The sequence below is a fragment of the Mastacembelus armatus genome, chromosome 14 (genome assembly GCF_900324485.2).
Source record: "Mastacembelus armatus chromosome 14, fMasArm1.2, whole genome shotgun sequence".
In the NCBI taxonomy this organism is placed as follows: Eukaryota; Metazoa; Chordata; class Actinopteri; order Synbranchiformes; family Mastacembelidae; genus Mastacembelus; species Mastacembelus armatus.
In genome coordinates, this window is record NC_046646.1 from 11,184,381 (window position 1) to 11,204,336 (window position 19,956).

The window sequence follows — 19,956 nt, forward strand, 5'->3', positions numbered from 1 at the left end:
ACCCGCATCAAACCCGGAGCCCAGTGGCACATGCAAGCCCCGCCCACTCACGTTTCCATGACAGCGGCGTCAAGCGCACGCAATAAGAGGCGGAATTTCCGCGGAGCCCCTTAAAAATAAAAACACACAAGCCCAAACGTGGAAAGTGCTGAACGTCCTAACGCAAGGATGAAACACACTCTGCGTGTGTGTCTACAGGCCTGATAACGTGCTACTTGATTAATGAAAGACACTCAGAACTAAAAAAGAAACAACAAAAATACTCAAAGTTACAACAAACACAAAGAAACAAAAACAAGAAAAGAGACTTCAGACAATAACAAGATGCAAAACTGACACAGAGACACTAAATGACCACAGAGAAAATCATAACCACCACCAAACTAACACAAAGAAACACGAAACTACCACAGTGAACACACAATTGGATGCGGTTTGAGTCTATGCCAAATCCTGTTTCTTCCTACACAGGCCAAATGCACGCTTAAGGTTAAGCCACAATAGCTAAAGGAAAGAATGCTTTTATTTTGACAAGTAATTCTCACAACTTCCGGTGTTATTCAGCTAATTTCTAACTGTCTTGACTTCAAAATAACAATTAAGTCCTCTTTACAAGTACTGGCATGCTGATTCAGTAAACTGTATACAAGGTGTTGAGTTCAATGACTCAGGGCCTACTGGGAAAACATTCACATTCCTTAGGCTGACCTAAATCCAGTACATCTCTTCCAAAATACAGAGAAATCTGATAAAAAAAAACATTTCTCAGTTGTGGCAAATTGGAGGCACAGAGCAGCACAGGCCTTCAAAGACACTTGTCATTACAAGTACAGTGTGTGGCCTCCAGTGTGAGGTCAAAGGAGCTGGAATCTGTGAAATGCAAATGGACCAAATTAGTAAATCGCCTGACTCATAATGCATTGCCATGTTGCCTTTCTTGCACTCTAATGTGAAAATATAGATTTGTATGATTAGCATTGCACTCATTAGAAAGCATTAGCTATCGCCCATTTGTGCCGCCTCCCTCGCCACTTTGAAATTTGTATGTTTTATGACATCTCTGTCTCTGAAATGTGCATATTTTCTTCTGCAACTCACCACACAGAATATTTTAATAAGAGCCATAACATTACTGATTCATTACATCAGCGTCGCTGCACAGCCTATTTTCTTACTGAATTTATGAGTGTTTTCCTCAAGGGGAACTGAATGCAACCACTTTTTGAAGAAGATCTGGGAAAGACATCAGCGTAAATAAGAGAAAATGTTAATTTTAAGTCTAAATGATAAAATGTAAATAAGACATTTGCAATGCAAGCTTACTAACAAGGCCAGACCAGTGTTTAATTTGGGCAAAGCAAGACCAATGCTGCTTGTTTTCTGGGTTCAACTTTGTTTTTCTGTCTGTATAGCACAGTAATCAGATGAATTTCATTCAATTTATCCATCCATCCATATTGATCTAATCAGTAGCTGACACATGCTACAAAGCCTTATCATCTAGAATTTGACACGTTGCAGAGCGAAACAAATCCTGAAAGAAGGAATATGAAAATGGACAAAACTGACTATGGTGAGATCTGTAGGAAAACAAATTCTTGTATTGCTGCTTTACTCCACCTCAACACTCGAGTAAATAATTAAAAGATGAGTAAGATGAAATAGTTCATTTTTCTTTTAATAACATACCTGTACTTTGTTTTTCCTATCGTTAACTGCACTGAAAATATATTGTATGACATGTAAGTGCCTCTTTGTGCTACTATAACTCTATAGTTTTAATTTCATTTTACGTTGACATGTTAGTGTGTTGGATAGAAACTCAAAACATAAAGCTGAAGGGCAGTGTATATGAGCTGTCCAGCTCCCTAATGCTATTACATTTAAGAGGCAAAATGTCCTATACTTCACACACACACTCATACCACGATGGAAAAACCGCTAGGGCCAACTCGTGAACCAGAGAAGCTGGGGACTGAGCCACCCACCCTTCAGTTCATGGCCCATTTGTTGTTCCTCCTGAGCCGCAGCCACCCTAAGTCACCAGCCATGAAATTCTTCTTCACAAGTTGCAGTGGGAACATCAACAGGAAGGAGCTGTGAAACAACAAACAACAATCTGTTTTTCCTCTTCACATTGATTTGTAGAACTTCTTGAGCGTAAGACAGTGGAGCTTTGGGATCAGAGTGACCCACCAATGGGAGAGACCGAGGGTGTCACCTTTTTTGTTGTCACTTTGCTTCTTTTTGCGGCGGCTGATCTATCACAGATCTGAATGTCTTCCCAGTTTTACTGCTCATCACAAGCTGTCTGTAAGAGCACAGTACATCTTTGTAGGTTAGGCTCTTTGGGGAGTGCCTCTCCTGCTAGACAAAGAGGACAAAGGAAGGGAAAATGAGAGAAAGGAGCTGTTTTGTAGCATATATTTGGACAAACCCTTTCTTTTAGGTTTAGAACCATAATACCTTTAATTTATAGGCATAATGGAACAAGCAATGAGCTGAACAGCTAAAAGGAGGTCTCATGGTACATTTGCAGCATACAAAGAAGAAGGGGTAAAAATACATATTGGCATTGTGTTTGCCAAGTTCCTTGCAGAACAACCCAGGAGCTCCATTTTTGACTCATTACAGAATCACCAGATAGGCATTTTTATTTCTGCTTCGACTCCGTTCCTTTTCTTATTTTTTCCCCCCAAAAAATGTGGCCTCTGTCCTCCAAAGTCTGCGTGTTTGCTGGATCTCTTCTTTTCCAGCAGCACAGTTTAGGTGTATTTGCTATTTTGGGTATTTTTTTCAGGGTGTTAGGCAAAGCATTAAAAAACTGGTATATTCCTGTACAGCAGCAAAGTTTGAGATCATATGTCTTTATTGCGGCTACAAAATGAAAGTGTGCTTTGGGCCAAGCGACATGTTAAACCTTCATGGGTTAAGCTCTGCACTTGCCACTTATTAATTGACAAGGCTGCATTCTAAAAAATAGCTGTCATACTCTTCATTGGTGAAAGAGCACAAAACCAAAAAAATCGTTTCGTTTTCAATTAATTTCAAGGTTGATAAATACTACCTGCAGAATGTAACATTCCCTTGAGGCCAGATTGCTGTGTTTTAATAAGTGGAATTGGCATAATGTTGACAGAAATGAATTTGCTAAAACACTTCTCACAGTCCATTTAATTGAATTCACACGTGGTTTTAGTTTAGTACAGTGTATAAAAATATTCTCTGCAGGTTTAGTCAGAGTGCTGTTTTAACAAGCTTTTAAGAGTTGCAAAAATGCAGAAGAACCCATTAGGTGTAATCCAACATTAATGGCATTATATTCATCTCTGAATTTAAGAAGGATGCTCTTTTCAAACCAGCACAAAGCTGAATCTTAAGAGCAAATCCCTGCGCCACACCCTGTCACGCACAAATCTGTGTGCCAATGAATCATCAGATCTTCATGCAGTCAATGTGATATCTAGATGGAAAGATCAGTGAAGCAGTCAAGCTGGATTTACTAACACAGCACAAGACATAAACAAAAGCGCTGAACTTAAGTTGTCCTACACAAACAGTTTGATGGGTACCAGCTGCACCTCATGGGTGGCAAAGCAAAAAGAGGGAGCGAGTAACCAATGAGTAGAAGACACAGCAGGCTGAGATGAATAATAAAATAAGAACATGGAAAGGATCTGTGTTTGATCCTCTACTCCAGGCTGTGGCTGCCATGTTGTAATGAAGGTAACAAATGATGCTTACAACCGTCAGTATGTGAGCCAAGTGTCTGGTAGACTGATTGACATATCTGATTTCTGAAACTTCTGGATTCAAAACATGCCAGTTGTATAATCATCCTCGATCTAAGAGGATTTCCTTCATCAAAGATTGAAATCTGTGGAGAAAAAAACCCCCCACACATGTTGGAAAGGTATAAATATTGTAAATGTAATGAATGTAAACATTTGAGTTTGTGTTTCATTTCCTGTGTACCAACACTCATATGTACACATTTAAAGCAGGCCTCAACAAGTGATATCATAATACCAAAGTCTGGGGTGTGCCCTGCAAGTTGGGACTAAAATCGCAAGATCAAAGATGACTGGACTTTCTTTGTTGTGCTGAAAACACTTCACTGGTTTCCCATGCAGAAGTGTACGAGCGGCTCTGTGGTAGCCGTGAACGCTTTGAGATAATTCTAGTTTGAGTCCTCTTTCAAAAACTCACAAGATGCACATCAGCTGTTCTTTCATCCAGTTCCAACCCTGCCAATGCACCTCTGGACCCCAGTCACAAAGAGCCATTACTCCATTATCAGCCTGTTGTGAAAGAGGCTGAGGATAATTGCTGGTGATACAGCACTAGGAACAACTCGAAACGTGTCATCTTGATCCCATGAAGACTTGTGAGGTCGAACAGTTTGACAATTATCCTGCTAATTTTAGACCTACTCTGCTGGATTCCTCATTTATCAGTGCTTGGATTGAAATTTCATTCTAATCAGTGGCTTGATTTAATTATTCCATTTGGAAGCATTAATTTCTCATTTCGCCTTAGTTTAAAATTAGTGGTAGTAAATTTGCAATGGATTGTGTGTACATCTGTGTTTCAAGCTTTTCAAAATATGAATCCCTTGAATAATTAAAGAGAGAGTTTGTCCGATGAGTCAGTTTCTTAATTCAGAGGAAATTTCGAGTTCTAATTTTGAAGAAACCACACTACTTTGGCAAATTTTTTCATTAATCCATCTGTCAGAAGTCTGTCTTGCTCTGGGATCCAAATGTGCATTTTCCCACCAGCTTGCGGGTATAGATGCATGATGCCCTGGTGTGTGGTGTAGACACCTGTCAGTGGTTGATAGGAGGGATTAAAAGAAGCATGTGGAAGGGAGTATCTATTGGCAGTAAGGTCTTTGCAGTTTGTGGATTTAAATCCTGTTTGTGACCATTGATGAATATTATCTCTGTCTGATTCTTTACAGTATTTCACTTTTAGCTGGTATTTCATAGCAGCAACAGTCGTCAACCAGGCAATGTTTTGAACATTAAAGTGAAATACCTCCACATCACTCTTCAGTGTTTGAGAAAATGGAGAGTATTAACATAATTTTCCCCCATTTTCTTATTTTACACCTGGGCTTTGTCTTTCTAGTGTCAAAATAAAAATTTAAAGGAGCAACATGTATAAAATGGAAGTATGTTTAGAAATAGGACTACTTTAGGTTACAAACTGACTTTTCATAATGGATATGCAATACTGATATGAAGAAACTATAATAAGATGCATGTGTTGGGGCATTAAACAAGAAAAAAGATATATTTTGGTAGCTGGATCAATTTCTGTACATTTTAAAAATGTACAGATGATATAAATATGCTTTAAGGCAGAGGAAAGGACAGGGATATACGGACATGGAACAGCCATATATATACCCACACACACACACACACAAACACACACACACACACATACACATACACATGCACTATGGCATAACATGCAATCATATGAACAGATCCTCAATGTGTGCTTTGTTAAAAGAGAAAATGGTTCCCCTGATGAGAGAGAGGGAGTCGGGAGGTGGGGAGCAGCCGGCACATAAGAGCCAGTAAGTGTGTGTAAATGCAGCTGAGAGGAGCTTGTATAATCAGCTGAAAATGGAGGATGAGTGCCCTCCCCTGGTCACGTTGTGGTTTTCTTGCAGTCTTCACCTGTGGAATCAGGAGACATCAACTCAAGACAAAAAAAGAAAGAAAGAAAAAAAAAAAGCAAGGCTGCTGAGTCCGTTTTCAGAAAGCATTTTTAAATTCATTTTATTATTATTATAGCTAATTTACAACAAGCGCTTCACTGAACTGTAACATTTTATTCTGCTTGATATTGTCATTGTTAAATATATTTTTCTGCATCAGTTGACTTTGTTGTAACTTTGTAATCAGTCTTTTTAGTAAAAATTCATATATTTTATAAGGAATATCACACTATGATACGGATGGCTGAGAGAGATATCAAGAAATACACTGAACCCTCAAATAAAGATACGGAAAACATATTTATTCCATTCATGTATGTGTTGTCATGTGTTGATTTTGCGGTTCATTTCAATGTGTAAATGTAAATGGATGTGTGGACGTGCTGATGTCTTTGTGTGTGTGTGTGTGTCTGTGTTTTGCCTGCCTGAAGTGTGTCGTTTCTGTTTTTGGGCAGTTAAACTTGGGCCGTGGTTCTGATGGTTTCTGTACTTGCATCAACTCAGCAGTGTTCATGGCTAAATCTAAAGCCATGTAGCACTCCAATAACTCTGTTATATTTACAGCGTTTCTGGCCAATACCCAAAAGCTCTCTCAATGTGGAAAAAAAAAAAAAAAAAAGATACAAAAATATACAGACTTGAGATGGAACCGGCAACAGTTCTAAATAAATAATAACCCATAAACAAAAACAAAAACTGATACTTGTCATTCACAAGTTTCAGCTGTTTATAACCTTAAGCTGAAAGAAGCAAGTGAGTTAAAAACAAACAAACAAACAATAAATATGAATGGTCAACCAGTACTTCCACGTTCACTCATAATTCATGACAAATCATAAGTAAATACAAACACATGCTCATAAAACCTTAAGAGTCATTTTCGCTCATCTGTTTCCTGCTGATACCTTTAGCATACAATGCTGTCAGTGCAAACTTTATCGATACTGTTTTAATCTTAGATACATGTAAAACCATCTTCATTGCATAACATCACAGCAGTATTGCACTATCTTCATGTGCGTGTCTCACTCGCTCGCCCTGGCACACACACACACTCGCACACCACCCATTTGTGTATAACACTTTTCAAACCACCAGTGGATGATATAAAGGATAGATATTTTTCATATAGTATCATTTATATTTTATAGATAACACATGCTTTCTTGTCACCCGCGCGCACACAAGCAGCAAACACGCTTATGCACACGCACACAGTCGCGCAGACACACACAGCTGCATTGTACATGTGTTTCAAATTGTTTTCAACATATATAAGAACCTGTCAAATATGTCAGAGCAAAGCTCTAGTGTGAGGTCTGCTTTACATCAACTTAAACGGTTCAGTTATTTCTTTTTTGCTGTGTTTTACAACAACAAAATGGGAATGTGAGTAAATTCAACAACCAAACTGCAATATTACCCAAAGAAATCAATGGAATATAGTTTGGAGATGTTGATTTTTACAGACTTAGTCCCTTTAGAAATTGTCATAAAAAAGATATATGTATATATATTTATATTTATATTTTATATATAGGCCATTTATTTGTTAAACATGACTGAGCTTAATTTGTGTGGACACGAGGGAGAAAGAAGCAGAGAAAAATTGGAAGAGAGAGTAAAATAAGAGCTATTCCTCCCACACAGAGGAGATTCCACACATGAATGTGCACAAATGCACACGCACACAGACACACGCATACATACATACATACACACACACACACACCTGCACACACCCACGCACTACATGACACACACAAACACACACACACACACACACGCCATGGCTTTTACTGTGGCCACTGGAAACAGTGTGTACGTCTGCGGCTGAGGGATTCTTTTTGGAAGAGTGATCGGTGAGTTTGGCTGTGGTGCGGTGAAGCTAACAGCTCTGCTGTTTGTGCCTAGAGAGATAACATTCATCCTGGATTCTGACTAGCAGGTCAGAACAGCCAGTCCCCTATAGAGGAGTGTGCTAGGTTACAGCTGAGGTTACAACTCTACATGTGTGTATATGTGTGTATGAATGTGGGTATTTGTCAGTGGATAGGTGTGAGTGTGTTTGTGTATAGGTGCGTGACTGTGTGTGCATAAGAGAGCAGAGGCTAAACGGTATGTCAGAGCATCTACTGCACTCAGGACTGGCCTCTCATGAGCATATCTCACGGCTCTGTGCCTCACTTCTCTTCTTCTTTCGTGAGGCATGCCAGTCAGGAGATGGAGAACACATCCTACTTTCTCAACTCTCTTTTTTTTCCTTTTCTCTTTAGTTGTATATTTCCATTGTTTTCTCTCCTGTCTCCAGTGTCTTTGAAGATGCATGCACAAATTCAAAATATGAGTTTTTAATCACTATAATTTTTTGAACTGGCTTTAAACTGCCTTGCAATATTTGAAATGGGCAGTTGAGCAAATGTCAGTCTTGGTAACTGAGGTGTAATTCTGAATTCACACCCACAACCAAGAAGAGATTAAAAAAAAAGGGCTCTTTGCCAAGAAAAGACTCCAGGTCAAGAGGGACTCAGCAGGATCTGGGGCCCCCATTCTCAGTCTTCCCCCTTTCCTCTCCCGAAACAAGGCAGAGCTGACAGGACGAGGAAAGAAAGCCAGGAGGTGATATAAAAAAGAGGGACCTGTCTTTTTGAGTGACTGTTTAATGGGGACACTTCAGAGTGTTGGGCAGGGTGAGGTGGTCTCAATAGTAGCTTGGGGTCCGTCCCTGCTGGGTCACCCTCTAATCTCTTTCTAATATCTTGTGTCCAGGTGTATCCAGACTGTGTCTAGATCCAGATGATATGGACTTTAATTCACACCTGGCATCAAAATGCATCAGAAATCACTCAGGTAATCACTTGTGATTGGATTCCACTTCACATTTGATTTTATCTGCTGGAAAACTGCAACTAAATCTAAACAGAAAATAAAAACAACAACCTCACATTCACACTAAGTTGTTTGGCATTGCTAAATTAACTGTATTTAGGACGTTTGCATCCCCGGGTTTGAGTGTAGTCACAGCCGTATTTAGAGCTGTCTTGTGGTCAAGATGCATTTTAATGCTAAGTATGAGCAGGGCCTCAGTACCGAGTCCGGCCTCAATAGAGTGGAATACCGATTATCAGTCTAATTACACATCTGTTCACATCTGTCTCAGAGTTTCTTTTTTGGTATCGTTCTTTGCCTCACTGTGTCACTTCCTGTGTTTGTCTCTGTCTCTGTGTTTGTCTTAGTATGCATTTGTCTTTCAGTGTCATTCTCAGTGATTGCCTAAGCACTGACTTTGCCGGAGGACTGACAGGCAGGCGAGGCTGGCTTGGCTGTGAAGGTGAAGGGTGGCGTTGGTCGGTGGCTGTGCGGGAGGGGTGGTTGGGGCGGACGCAGCATCACAGCCTTTCCCGAGTGGGGATCCAGATGTAAGGCCCTGATTGCTCCTCGATCACTGTCTTTACTTTGTGGTAGACCTCTTCAAAGCTATCCCCTTCCACGACAGCTGCAGCAGGACACAGGACGTGTGAGGGAAGGAGAGAAAACAATGAGGAACAGGGAGAAAACGACACAGGCAGTGGTAAACAGGAAACAGGAAAAATGGAAACATTAGCAGGAAAAAGAAAAGAAAGAGAAAAAGATGAACATTTACCAGATGTGTTTGCAACACATTGTGAGGTATAATCAATTAATGTAGGTTACAGTGCTGTACATTGTGAATATTTTGACCATCTGTGTACATTGTCAAATTTGTGTAATATTACAATGTTAAAAAGGAACCTTTTTATTTTAAGTATTTACACAAAACAGCCAACATATTTATTTAGTTTTGCATTTATTTTTTTATGTCACATAAAGCCTTTCATGATGTGGTATACCAGTGGATTTGTCATATACTGTCAACTGCTGGGATTTGGCTTTTTAAATGTTAAAAGGCCCTGATTCTGCATATATTTTCTCATTTAACATATTCAGTAATGCGAGGAGCATAAAAATGTGAGGTTCTTCTATGTGGAAGATGCCTATTTTGGCACTGGTGTATGTTGGCATTAAGCAGTAAAAACAAGTCATCAAGTAAACACATATATTCCTACCCTCTGAAGCGTACACAAGCACCAGTGACAATTCAAAAATATAGACAACTTAATGTATATAAAATCTTGTAATCGTAAAATGAAGGATTTTTTTCGATCATCTCTCCACATCAAATAGATCATACGTAAATGAGTGGAGTGCAAACACAGGTGTATTAGCTCATATTTGCCATCTAGTGCTGCAGTGATTAAAATCCAGATCCACTAGAATGTACGCAGAGGGTGTAGACCAGTTTGCTTAAAAATCCCATGCTCTGTGTGTTACTTTGTGTACACGGCATTTCTGTGTATAAATTTTATCTCACCACAAATTTTCTGTTCTTACCCGAGAAGCACTCGAGGAAGTCTTGTTCTAGTTTGAGGGCTCGGTCCATTCCTTTCCTGGCCTGCTCTTCTGTCAGGCGAGTGTTGATTTCTCTGTTAAACATCATGTACAAAAACATGTCTTAGAACATGCTTTAATGATGAGTATTTATTGCCTGTTAATTACATATATTAGAAAAAAAAAACTTTTGCAGTACATACAAGACATTCTCCAGAGACTTGGGCCGGACAAAGATGGCGATGGGATGAAGCTGAGCTGCTTGTAGCCTGCGCACGGCGTTGGCCGATACATCCAGGATGCAGTGTTTCCCCTGCTGCTCATGCACACGTGCAGGGAGAGGGGTAATATGGAGCATTCACAATTTTATTATTATAGTAAAAGTCATTATTTAGCAATTATTGGAAGTAACAAATTACATTAACATATTGGGAAAAACATTTTTCAGTTAGTTTTTGCCCCAATTTCATCATTGCTATTAATCTTTATTTTTTCTGCTACAACATGTTACTGCATACCTGCTCAGCCACCTCGCGGACACTCTGGACACTGGTGCCATACAGGTGACTGTTGTACTGGCCCGCCTCAATGAATCGATGGCTCTGGATGTCCTTCTCCATCTGTTCCCGTGATGACACAAAGTGATAGTCTCGTCCATCCACCTCATATTCCCTCTTGGGTCGTGTGGTGTCTATGAGGCCAAGAACAAAATAATTAAAGCAGCAACTACACTGACACCAATCTGACTGTCAAAATCAAAGCAATTACTTCTCCAAAATGGCTGCAGGTGGCAGCGTTGACAGCAAATAAAAACCTGAGAGGAGATCAGTATCTATGACTGACAGCATAATTACTTACGTGGGACACAAGATCCAAACTTATCAGGAAACTCAGATAACAGGTCATCATTTATCCTGTCCTTCACAGGACCCAAAATGATGATGGGCCTCGCATAATGAACTTAGCATGATAGAAAAAGAGAGGAAAGAGAGGGGGGAGCATTCAGAAAACGGAAGTTAAAACAAACAAAAAAAAGCTTTAAATAATTGACTTCATACAGTCTTCTTTATGGCCCTACCTTCCACTTGGGTGACTGTCTCATAACTTTGTGAGGCTTTATTTCTTCCTAGTGAAAGAACACAAAAGCATTCAGCCAAATTTATGTGTACCATTATAAAATGACATTTAGGTTTATAGTTCTGCATGTGTGTGTGTGTGTGTGTGTACGTGTGTGTCCTCAATGTGATGTATTTTAAAGTGTTGAAGCTAATATAGCAGATGTCGTTATTGACAAGAACAGGAAAGCTGCAGCTGTGCTAGAGGTGAGGTGTGCTCTGGAGAGTCTGGAGGAATATATGAATAAAGACTGCTTGTGTTTATAGTTGGCAGTGTAATGTCCATAAATTTGTGGTGGGGCATTTAAAGATGACAGCAATGTCAAACCGTAGGGTAAAGGTAGAGGAACAGACTGTAGTTACTGGCAGTTGAATTGGGTGCTACTACTTCCACCTTTAATTGAGTATTAATCTTGTAATGGATACACAATAGAGGATCCTAGAATGTGTGTCTGGTTTTCCTTATGAACATGCAGATAAAGTGTATGAAAACAAAACTATTAGATATTGATTGTGCCTATGTCAGAAAATCCCATTCCTTTGTTTGCTGCTGTGCCCTGCCCATTTCTAGAGCACTGATTATAATATGCTAAAATCAGTAACATGTAAATAATAACCTGCAGTGTCAATATAGATTCATGCTTCATGGCAATTACCTTGAGTGCTCAAGCTGTCTCGACCGTGGTCCTGCCACAGAAACGAGAGCAGAGATTTACACCAGGGAACAAAGTTAGACAGAACAAATCTGATTCAAACAGCTCCGATGGATTAACTTACCCTCTCTTTGGTGTTAACACGAGACCACTCTTTTCTTTCCACTCTGTAGAACAAAAACATTTTGGAGGCAGAACAATCAAGATTAATTGTTCAAAAACTGCTGAGCTTTTCCAACTTCTGATTGAGTACTTGTAGTCACACACACATAATTTAATCCAGGTGTTAGTAACTGCTGGAACACAACATAAGATCGGTCACCCCCCCCCACACTCACGTTTAATGAAAAGTGCGCCTGACCTGTGCTTGCTGGGGATAAAGCCGACCTCTTCAGCCTCATTCTGGGGGCTGACCTTACGGGCCTGCCACCACTCCTCGTCTCCGCAGTCCAACACATGCAAGACATCCCCGAACTTGAAGCCCAGTGCTTGACTGAGGAAGCCACAGTCTGCAGTCTTGTCATAGTCAAAAAGAGCCCTGAGTAATGAAAGAATTGAAATAAGTCACCAACATTATGAACAGTTTTCTTATATTTTACTTAAGTGGCTTCATAACTGCAGAAAATTTCCCCTCCTGACATACTGCGATACTATACTGTGTTGGCTTTTTAACAGAGCTTAGCCTAAATGTGAGAAGTCTGAGAGAAAAAGTTCAAATATAATTTAACTGCACCAAGTGAATCATTTTGGGTGTTTGCAAACTTCTTTGACTTTCACATAAATAATAATGTGAACAAATGACACATTAAAGAAATATATAATGAACATATAACACTACCACACAAGAGGAACATGGCATATCCAATTTTTATTATACACCATGCTTGTCTATGTAACATTTAGCTGACAATATGTAGAGAAAACCTCATGAACAGGTTTACTCTTTTAACAAAATTGAAAGAAACCTGATTTACCTCCACCCTATTAATGATGTTGCCTGACCACTAGAGGCAGCCCTGAGCACAGCTCTTTACTGAAGGACCTCAGTCAGTCACCGAAGAAGACGTATTGCATCATTTTGGAATTATGGTGTAATGTTTTTGTTTGTTTTTGTTTTGTTTTGTTTTGTTTTGTGTTCCACTCACAGTCTTGTTCAGTGTGATATGATTTGATAGTGTTGGGTCTGATGTTTATTGTGAACACAGTGGGATGTTGTAATTGTTATGCTGGGTGCTATGAGTGAAGTGAAGTTCCTCAGTAAATGTAGCTAAACACTTTATATGTTGTTTACATGAACGCTGAAATGAATGATTATTATTTATGGACTAATCTGTAGATTATGTCCTCGCTTATAACATTTCAGAGAATTGTAAAACAAAATGTATGGTAGACCGAAAGCAGTGTCTTGTGATTATAATTTTCTTTTAGTCTCAAGTAATCGTTACAGGACTTGAGAAAATTTTGTAATGAGGTTATTACAATTAACTAAGAAGTTAATTCTCTACAAATTCACTTTATAATTTCTCTTCTGAAGCAGCATTACATTTACCGAAGCCTATTTTAAATTACTTGAAATAACAAATGTAGATATGTAATTAGAATTACTGTTGCGGAACAGCTGTGGACCTCAGCATAAACAACATGGTTTTGTGGTGGAGCCATTGTTTCATCCGTGTGTTACTGAATCATAGGTACTCTGTGTGAGACCTGATATAGAAGCCTCTCTTTGGGTTGCTCCTTAGCGTTGTGGTCCCAGAGCCCATGCTGCTGTTCATCAACTGTTCCCTCAAATCGTGGATCTTCGCCTCAAAGCGACTGTACTCTGAAACACAAAAACAAACGCACTGAGACCTGCTGGCTGGCACTCAGACACATAAAACAGACTTTATTCAATTTCCAATAAAACTTTATGTCCTAATATGAAGTAATTGCTCTCTTCTTTGCCTGATGCCTACACTTCTACCTTGTTTCATTGTCATGTTTTTGAGATGTTTTATTAACAAACACATATGCTCTTTGCCACAGATAAAGAAGCTAAATCACAAGATGACACTCTTCACATGAAACCTCAATAAAAAAGTCTTGCAGCAGGTACATTTGGCGTTGAATTTGACATTATTTTGTGACTAATTTTAGGTGATAATTGTAAGACTCCTTATTATACTAACTGACTTGCTGAACTGTGTCACTGTGTTAAATATGGCATTTGAGGCTTTACCATCGGGTCTGTACTGAGCGATGATGGTCACTGTCTGGCCAGCGTTCTTCAAAGCTGCAGCTGCTTGTTCATGTGTGGCCATTCGCAGATCCACGCCATTTACCTGGCACACACGCAAACAGCATGACTGGTAACAACTACAATTGACAAATCATGTGTCATGTATTTGTGTGTGTTAGAAAAGTCTATTTACACTGAGGATCTGATCGCCCTTGTGCAGCTCTCCGCTGAGGTCAGCTGGGCCTCCTGCTAGGATGAAGGAGATGAAGATTCCTTCTCCATCCTCTCCTCCAACAATATTGAACCCTAGACCTGTGGAACCTCTGTGTATCAAAACTCTGCGAGGCTCTCTGGAAAAAAAAGTCATAATATCAATAATACTATGCATATTACAAACGCAGTAATACCCCAAATCCTACTGTTACTGCTAACACGACAAATAAGAAATCAATTTGCAGTGACTTCAGAGAGCATTCAGGGCGCCTTATTTTTGGCACACTTTATGGTGCATTAGATTTAATTTTAACATTATGTCTCATCATTCTCTACCACATAATGACAAGATGAGAAGTATAATTTTTGCACGTATTAAAAGCCTATAACTAAAATGTGTCATTTACAATTTAGACCCTTCACGATGGCACAAATTGTGGCCAAGCCTTTGCAAAGATGGGTCAATTTGCCAGAAGGACGATTAGTAACAGTCCATCAATCAGGTCATAATGTCAGAGTGGTTAGACTGAAGATTTTGGGTAAAAGGCTTGGAGTTTGCCAAAACGGAAAGATAAATACAGATCAGACCTCGAAGAAAACTGCTGCTCCAGAGTGCATGAGAACTGAGACTGAGGCAGTAGTTCACCTTTTAGCGTGACAGAGACCTAAAGCATAGGCAACAAACGCAACACTGGAGTGGTTCTCAGACTATCCTTAAGTGGCACAGCAAAAACCCAGACTTTTAGGACAATGTTAAAGAAACCTGAAGATCGTAGTTAACAGATGCTTCCCAATCAAATGGATGAAGCTTGTAGAGCCTTACCCAAGAAGACTTGAACTGTAATTTCTGTTAAGGGGGTCTCTATAAAGTACTGATTCAAAAGTACTGAATTCTTTGGTAAATAAGATTTTAGTTTTTGATTTTTAATATGTTCACAAAAATGTCTTAAAACATGCTTCATTATGACGTATTGAATGTAGTGTTACTTTAATGTGAAAGTTCCTACACAAAGTGTGAAAAACGTGAGGTGTCTGAATACTTTCTGAAGCCTCTTTGAATGAGACCGTTGCTTACCTGGGGATGTCGTCATCTCCCATCATCCCATGCAGAACAGGAGAAAACCGACTAGGTGAGGTGGGAGTAAGGGCTTGTGGGTAATCTGACCCAAGATAGTTGGGGTGGCTGAGTTCAGTATCCATATGGGAATATGCTGGATAAAAACACAAAGAGGGATAATGTACCAGGAAGGTCTTGTACACAGATATGCAATAATAGCTCAATCTTTGGGCCTGCGGCTTTTCCATCTACTAAATGCGTTTGGTTTGTGTAATTTGATACTTTTTTTTTGTTTGGTATGAAAAATGATCACCTCATGAAAGTCTGTTGCAAGATTTTTCTGAGTAACTGAACCCTTGTGAGGGACACTTTCACCTGAGGTTGGGATTTTCACTCTCACAGTCTCTTTAGTGATTTAAAAAGAACAAGTTATTCCCTTTAGTCTATTTTTGACTATTAACTAAACAAAAGTGACAAAGGTTTGTGCTCTGATTTTAGTTAAAACCCAGTGCACCAAGAGCAAGGGGCTTACTGCTGGTGAGGTCTGGTGGGTTGTAGGAGTTGGTCAGGAACAGGTTGTTGGGCTTGGCCACCCTGAGGTACACCACCTCTGCTGTGTTCTTCAGAGCCCCTACTGCATCCTCATGCATCACATCCTCCAGACACACGTTGTTCACCTGATCATTCGCGACATAGTGGAACACAATCAGTGCCATTAACTGCAAACTGCAGCTATACAAAGCTCCATGAAACAGACATGAAAAAGTAGGTTTTTAATGTTAGTAAGAAAGTAAAATGAACTACTTAATATGTTATTAATTCTTTGCTTCCTCTAGACAGAATTTGGAGAAAACAATTCAAAACATTGATCTGGTGGTTATCAGTAAAGACAGACTAAAATATGTTGTATGTAATACTATTAAATTTAAGTTTGCACCCTTCTCTGAATCTCCTGTGGGCTGGAGGCACCTGAAATGATTTGCAGATACCCACAGTAAATGCAAATCACATATGTAGCACTGTATGTTTAGATTACAAAAAAAGAGCATTATTATGTATAGCCTAATATAGCCAGTGATGGTAAATGTATTTATGAACAGATTCATAATCAGCATGTTGGCATATCCCATTTAGGGGTAAAACATTTGCTCAGACACTATTTTAAAATTGCTTGTATTGAGTTTGTGCAGCTACATTCTCCCTATTCTCCAGTAGATGGCAGTAATGCTCCTTGAGACTCATTGTGGTAGTACTACAGTCAAACATCCTGCACATCTATTCACATATTAATGAAAGTCATTTTTGGCTTATTTCAGCGTTGCTTGTATAAACAAATGTGTCAGTGTTCATGTGTGTGACTGTGAATCAGTCTGTGGGCACATGTGGGCACACGTTCCTGCATGCTAGTAGTTACATATGAGTAACTATGAGCTGAATATGAATTAAATATACATATGAGTGACCAACCGCTAAGATCTTGTCTCCAATCTGCAGACGCCCATCTTTATGAGCTGCTCCGCCTTCAATGATCTTAGTGACATAGATACTGTTATCTCCTGGTATGTGCTGGTTTCCCACCCCTCCAGCAATGCTGAAACCTAATCCTGAGAAAGGAAACGATGAGAAAGGCAGAGTGTGAGCAAAGGAGGTATGGGTTAACACAGAAGATTTGCTAAATCCAGAGGGTACAGCTTAGCTGAGTATAAAGCATCCTTAAGCCCACAAGAAAGCACTGATGCTGTACACCAGCCCACACTTCCACATACCTTTAGGCCCTTTGATGAGTTTGATTTCAGCGACTTTCTCAGCTGCTGGCTTTCTGCGAAGAACATAGAGGCGGACGATAGCACCTGCTTCCTTAAGAGCCTCCACAGCTTGGCTGTGTGTCACCTCTCTCACATCAACATCATTCACAAATAGGATGCAGTCGTTCACACTAGGAAAGGGAGAAGAAAGTAAGAGAATGACTGTTTCTGAACAGTAGACAGGAAGAAAGAGAGACAGTGGGAGGGAGAGTGAAAATATGGCATGAGCTTTTGTTTGGGTGAAGAAATTGGGTGTAATCCTCTACCAGATGAGGTCGGGGGCACACACTCTTTCCAACTATAGCTGTGTTGGAGATCCAGTTTCACCACAGACAACTGTCCTTTTCCCCTCCAACTCTAATTATTCAGTGGTAACAAAGAGAGAAACCTTCAACCTTTCTAATAAATCAGACAAGATATTTATCTCTAATGTAGCTTAAGTTTTGATGCTGAGCAGGCTGAAGTGTCAATACTGTGCTGTGTTACAGTATTTTGGACTTGAAAATAAAAGGTGAGGTTCTACTTCGGCCATTTTTCTTCTCTCAGTGGGTTTGTTGGTAGAAAAGTGACCGAGCAGTGACTTTAAAGGAAGATGTGCAGGAAGGTGGACAGAAAAGGGGAAGGGGAATAAGTGCAGTAGAGCATCATGTCTCTCGTCTGAAAACTCAGGGTGCCTGGTCTGGTTTTCCAATGGGGCTTTAAATGTTAGATGTCATAGAGTGTGTGGTTTTACCTCAGCCGTCCATCCTGAGCTGCAGCTCCCCCGGGTATGATTTTGGTGATGAAGATGCTTGGGTCATCACCTACGTGGGGATTGTCTGTTCCCCCTGCTATGCTGAAGCCCAGGCCTGAGTTACCCTGTGGTAGAAAATACATTTAACCATAACAATCATGTATAGTTGGATCTATAATGTTTACTTTTCTTGAAGGAAACTATAGCGAATAATTTTCAATATGGTAACTGTTTAAGTCTAAGTTCTACATACACTGTAAGCATGTCTGAAATCAACTTTAAAGTTTAGAAATCATTTTATTAGACTCACTCTTTCCAGTGTGATTTCCTCATACTCGATTTCCCCCTCTGTCCCATTCACCTGTCAGAAATGGATGTCAGTTAATATAGTGCCAAGTCGATACATTTTGATTGGAAAAATAAACATCTTAAAGTCAGCTTATGTTGATTCAGCTTGTGGCTTTTCATTAATGGGTCCGTGCTGATTTTCCCAAAAGCTCCTGAACACAACATAGTCAGCAGAAAAATCTTCATTCATCCCTTAACCAGAGATTCTGTCCACTAAATTTGGTCCTTTTGCTCCTTCTTGACATACTGTATGTTTGGGAGTCTAATTCACATTCAAACAGAACAATACAGCATAACATCCATTTTTACTGTCACAATTAAGCAGTAAGTTTAAATAACTTAGCTTTTCTTTTATAGTGTCTGGCCTAGAATAAAACTTTTCTCGGTGCTGTGCTTTCTAGTGCAGAAACACTGGTCTGTGATGGCAGGATTTTCTCCGAGAAGCCTCACAATACATGATAATATTTTCACTGCTTTCATTTTCAAAGCAGCATCTTTAAGAAGTTGGAATCAAACATATTTCAAACAGAAAAGCCTTATTTTTTTTTTTAATAAAAAAGGAGTCACAGTTAATTACTGTTATCATTTAGATTTCAAAACAATGAGCAAAGGCCAACCTGAATCCTGGGAAAGGAATGAAGCTACTGATAATACAGACTTAATATTAAGGCAGTTAAGTTTGTCTGTGGTTGAGCCTAACATAATAATACAATAAAGGGAAGATTAAACATAATCCTTACATAGGGGGAACCATCGAGTGTGTCAGTGTTCACCACCACTGGAGGAGTATTTCCCTGTAGGCAGAGAGAGAAGAAACATTATCAAGAAATAATGGCAAAAACTCAAAGCTGAGGCAGCTCCTGGATGAGATCTCAGAAACCTACAGTCAAGGAGAAGCATTATGGCCATTTTAGCTCTTACTTGTGATAACACTATTCTCACTCTGCTATGGTTGTCACTCTGCTAAAGCAGAGAGCACAGCTTGGAAGCCATTTCTTATTATCCTCCCATGATGGACATGGATGAAATAATTCACGCTTGCCCCCATGTTTTCTCACAACTGTCTGTTGTTGGTTTGCCTCGGCTGAAGGCTGAATTATAGTATAGCTTGTGTTGCTGATGCTGTAAATGGTTGTATAGTGAATACTGTGGATGTGGACATCTGCCACCTGCCCACCGGTCCTTTCAAAACAATGTGCTCTGTGATTCATTTCCACTGACAGCACATGGTAGCAATTTCCCAACACACTTCGAGGCTGATGAAGAAACAGCAACGTGATAACAAGGCAGTGACAGCACATTTAGTATGGTTATCATCAGTGAATTTAATGTCAGCCTTTGCTCTATTTAAATTTCTGTCCATAAAAACACCACTTCCGTTATGGTTTGTGCAAAGTGTAAAGCCAGACTGAATCACAGCACTTTAGCAATGTATTGTTCATGAACAGAGTGATACAGGAGAGACAAACAAGTCAATGAGAGGACATGATTGTTGGCAGTGCATTGTGTTTACCTGCAGGGCTCCTCTCTGTCAGCTCATCTAATGTGTGACTGCTGACCTATACACACTTTGCTCACTCCTTTAAATCCTTTTAATGGCTGTTTGCAGGCTTTACTCTCATCATCTAGGTATCTGATGTTTGGAGATGTAAATGCACCATTATGTACAATAC

At 39.6% G+C, this 19,956-nt stretch overlaps 1 protein-coding gene across 1 annotated transcript in view; it reads right to left on the reverse strand.

The window, feature by feature from the left end:
* Positions 1-9,065: 9,065 nt before the first annotated feature.
* Positions 9,066-19,956, reverse strand: part of dlg4a (discs, large homolog 4a (Drosophila)) — a 31,384-nt gene continuing 20,493 nt past the window's right edge. The window contains exons 3-21 of the mRNA XM_026328185.1: positions 19,024-19,077; positions 18,246-18,296; positions 17,936-18,060; positions 17,164-17,333; positions 16,865-17,001; positions 15,930-16,074; positions 15,416-15,551; positions 14,321-14,477; positions 14,128-14,230; positions 13,617-13,731; positions 12,271-12,447; positions 12,030-12,076; positions 11,913-11,930; positions 11,220-11,267; positions 11,000-11,101; positions 10,660-10,832; positions 10,345-10,454; positions 10,145-10,236; positions 9,066-9,230 (exon numbers count right to left, since the gene is read on the reverse strand). Coding sequence (XP_026183970.1) covers positions 9,124-9,230; positions 10,145-10,236; positions 10,345-10,454; positions 10,660-10,832; positions 11,000-11,101; positions 11,220-11,267; positions 11,913-11,930; positions 12,030-12,076; positions 12,271-12,447; positions 13,617-13,731; positions 14,128-14,230; positions 14,321-14,477; positions 15,416-15,551; positions 15,930-16,074; positions 16,865-17,001; positions 17,164-17,333; positions 17,936-18,060; positions 18,246-18,296; positions 19,024-19,077 — 2,067 coding nt within the window. The 3' untranslated portion in view covers positions 9,066-9,123. The remainder of the gene's footprint in view (positions 9,231-10,144; positions 10,237-10,344; positions 10,455-10,659; positions 10,833-10,999; positions 11,102-11,219; positions 11,268-11,912; positions 11,931-12,029; positions 12,077-12,270; positions 12,448-13,616; positions 13,732-14,127; positions 14,231-14,320; positions 14,478-15,415; positions 15,552-15,929; positions 16,075-16,864; positions 17,002-17,163; positions 17,334-17,935; positions 18,061-18,245; positions 18,297-19,023; positions 19,078-19,956) is intronic.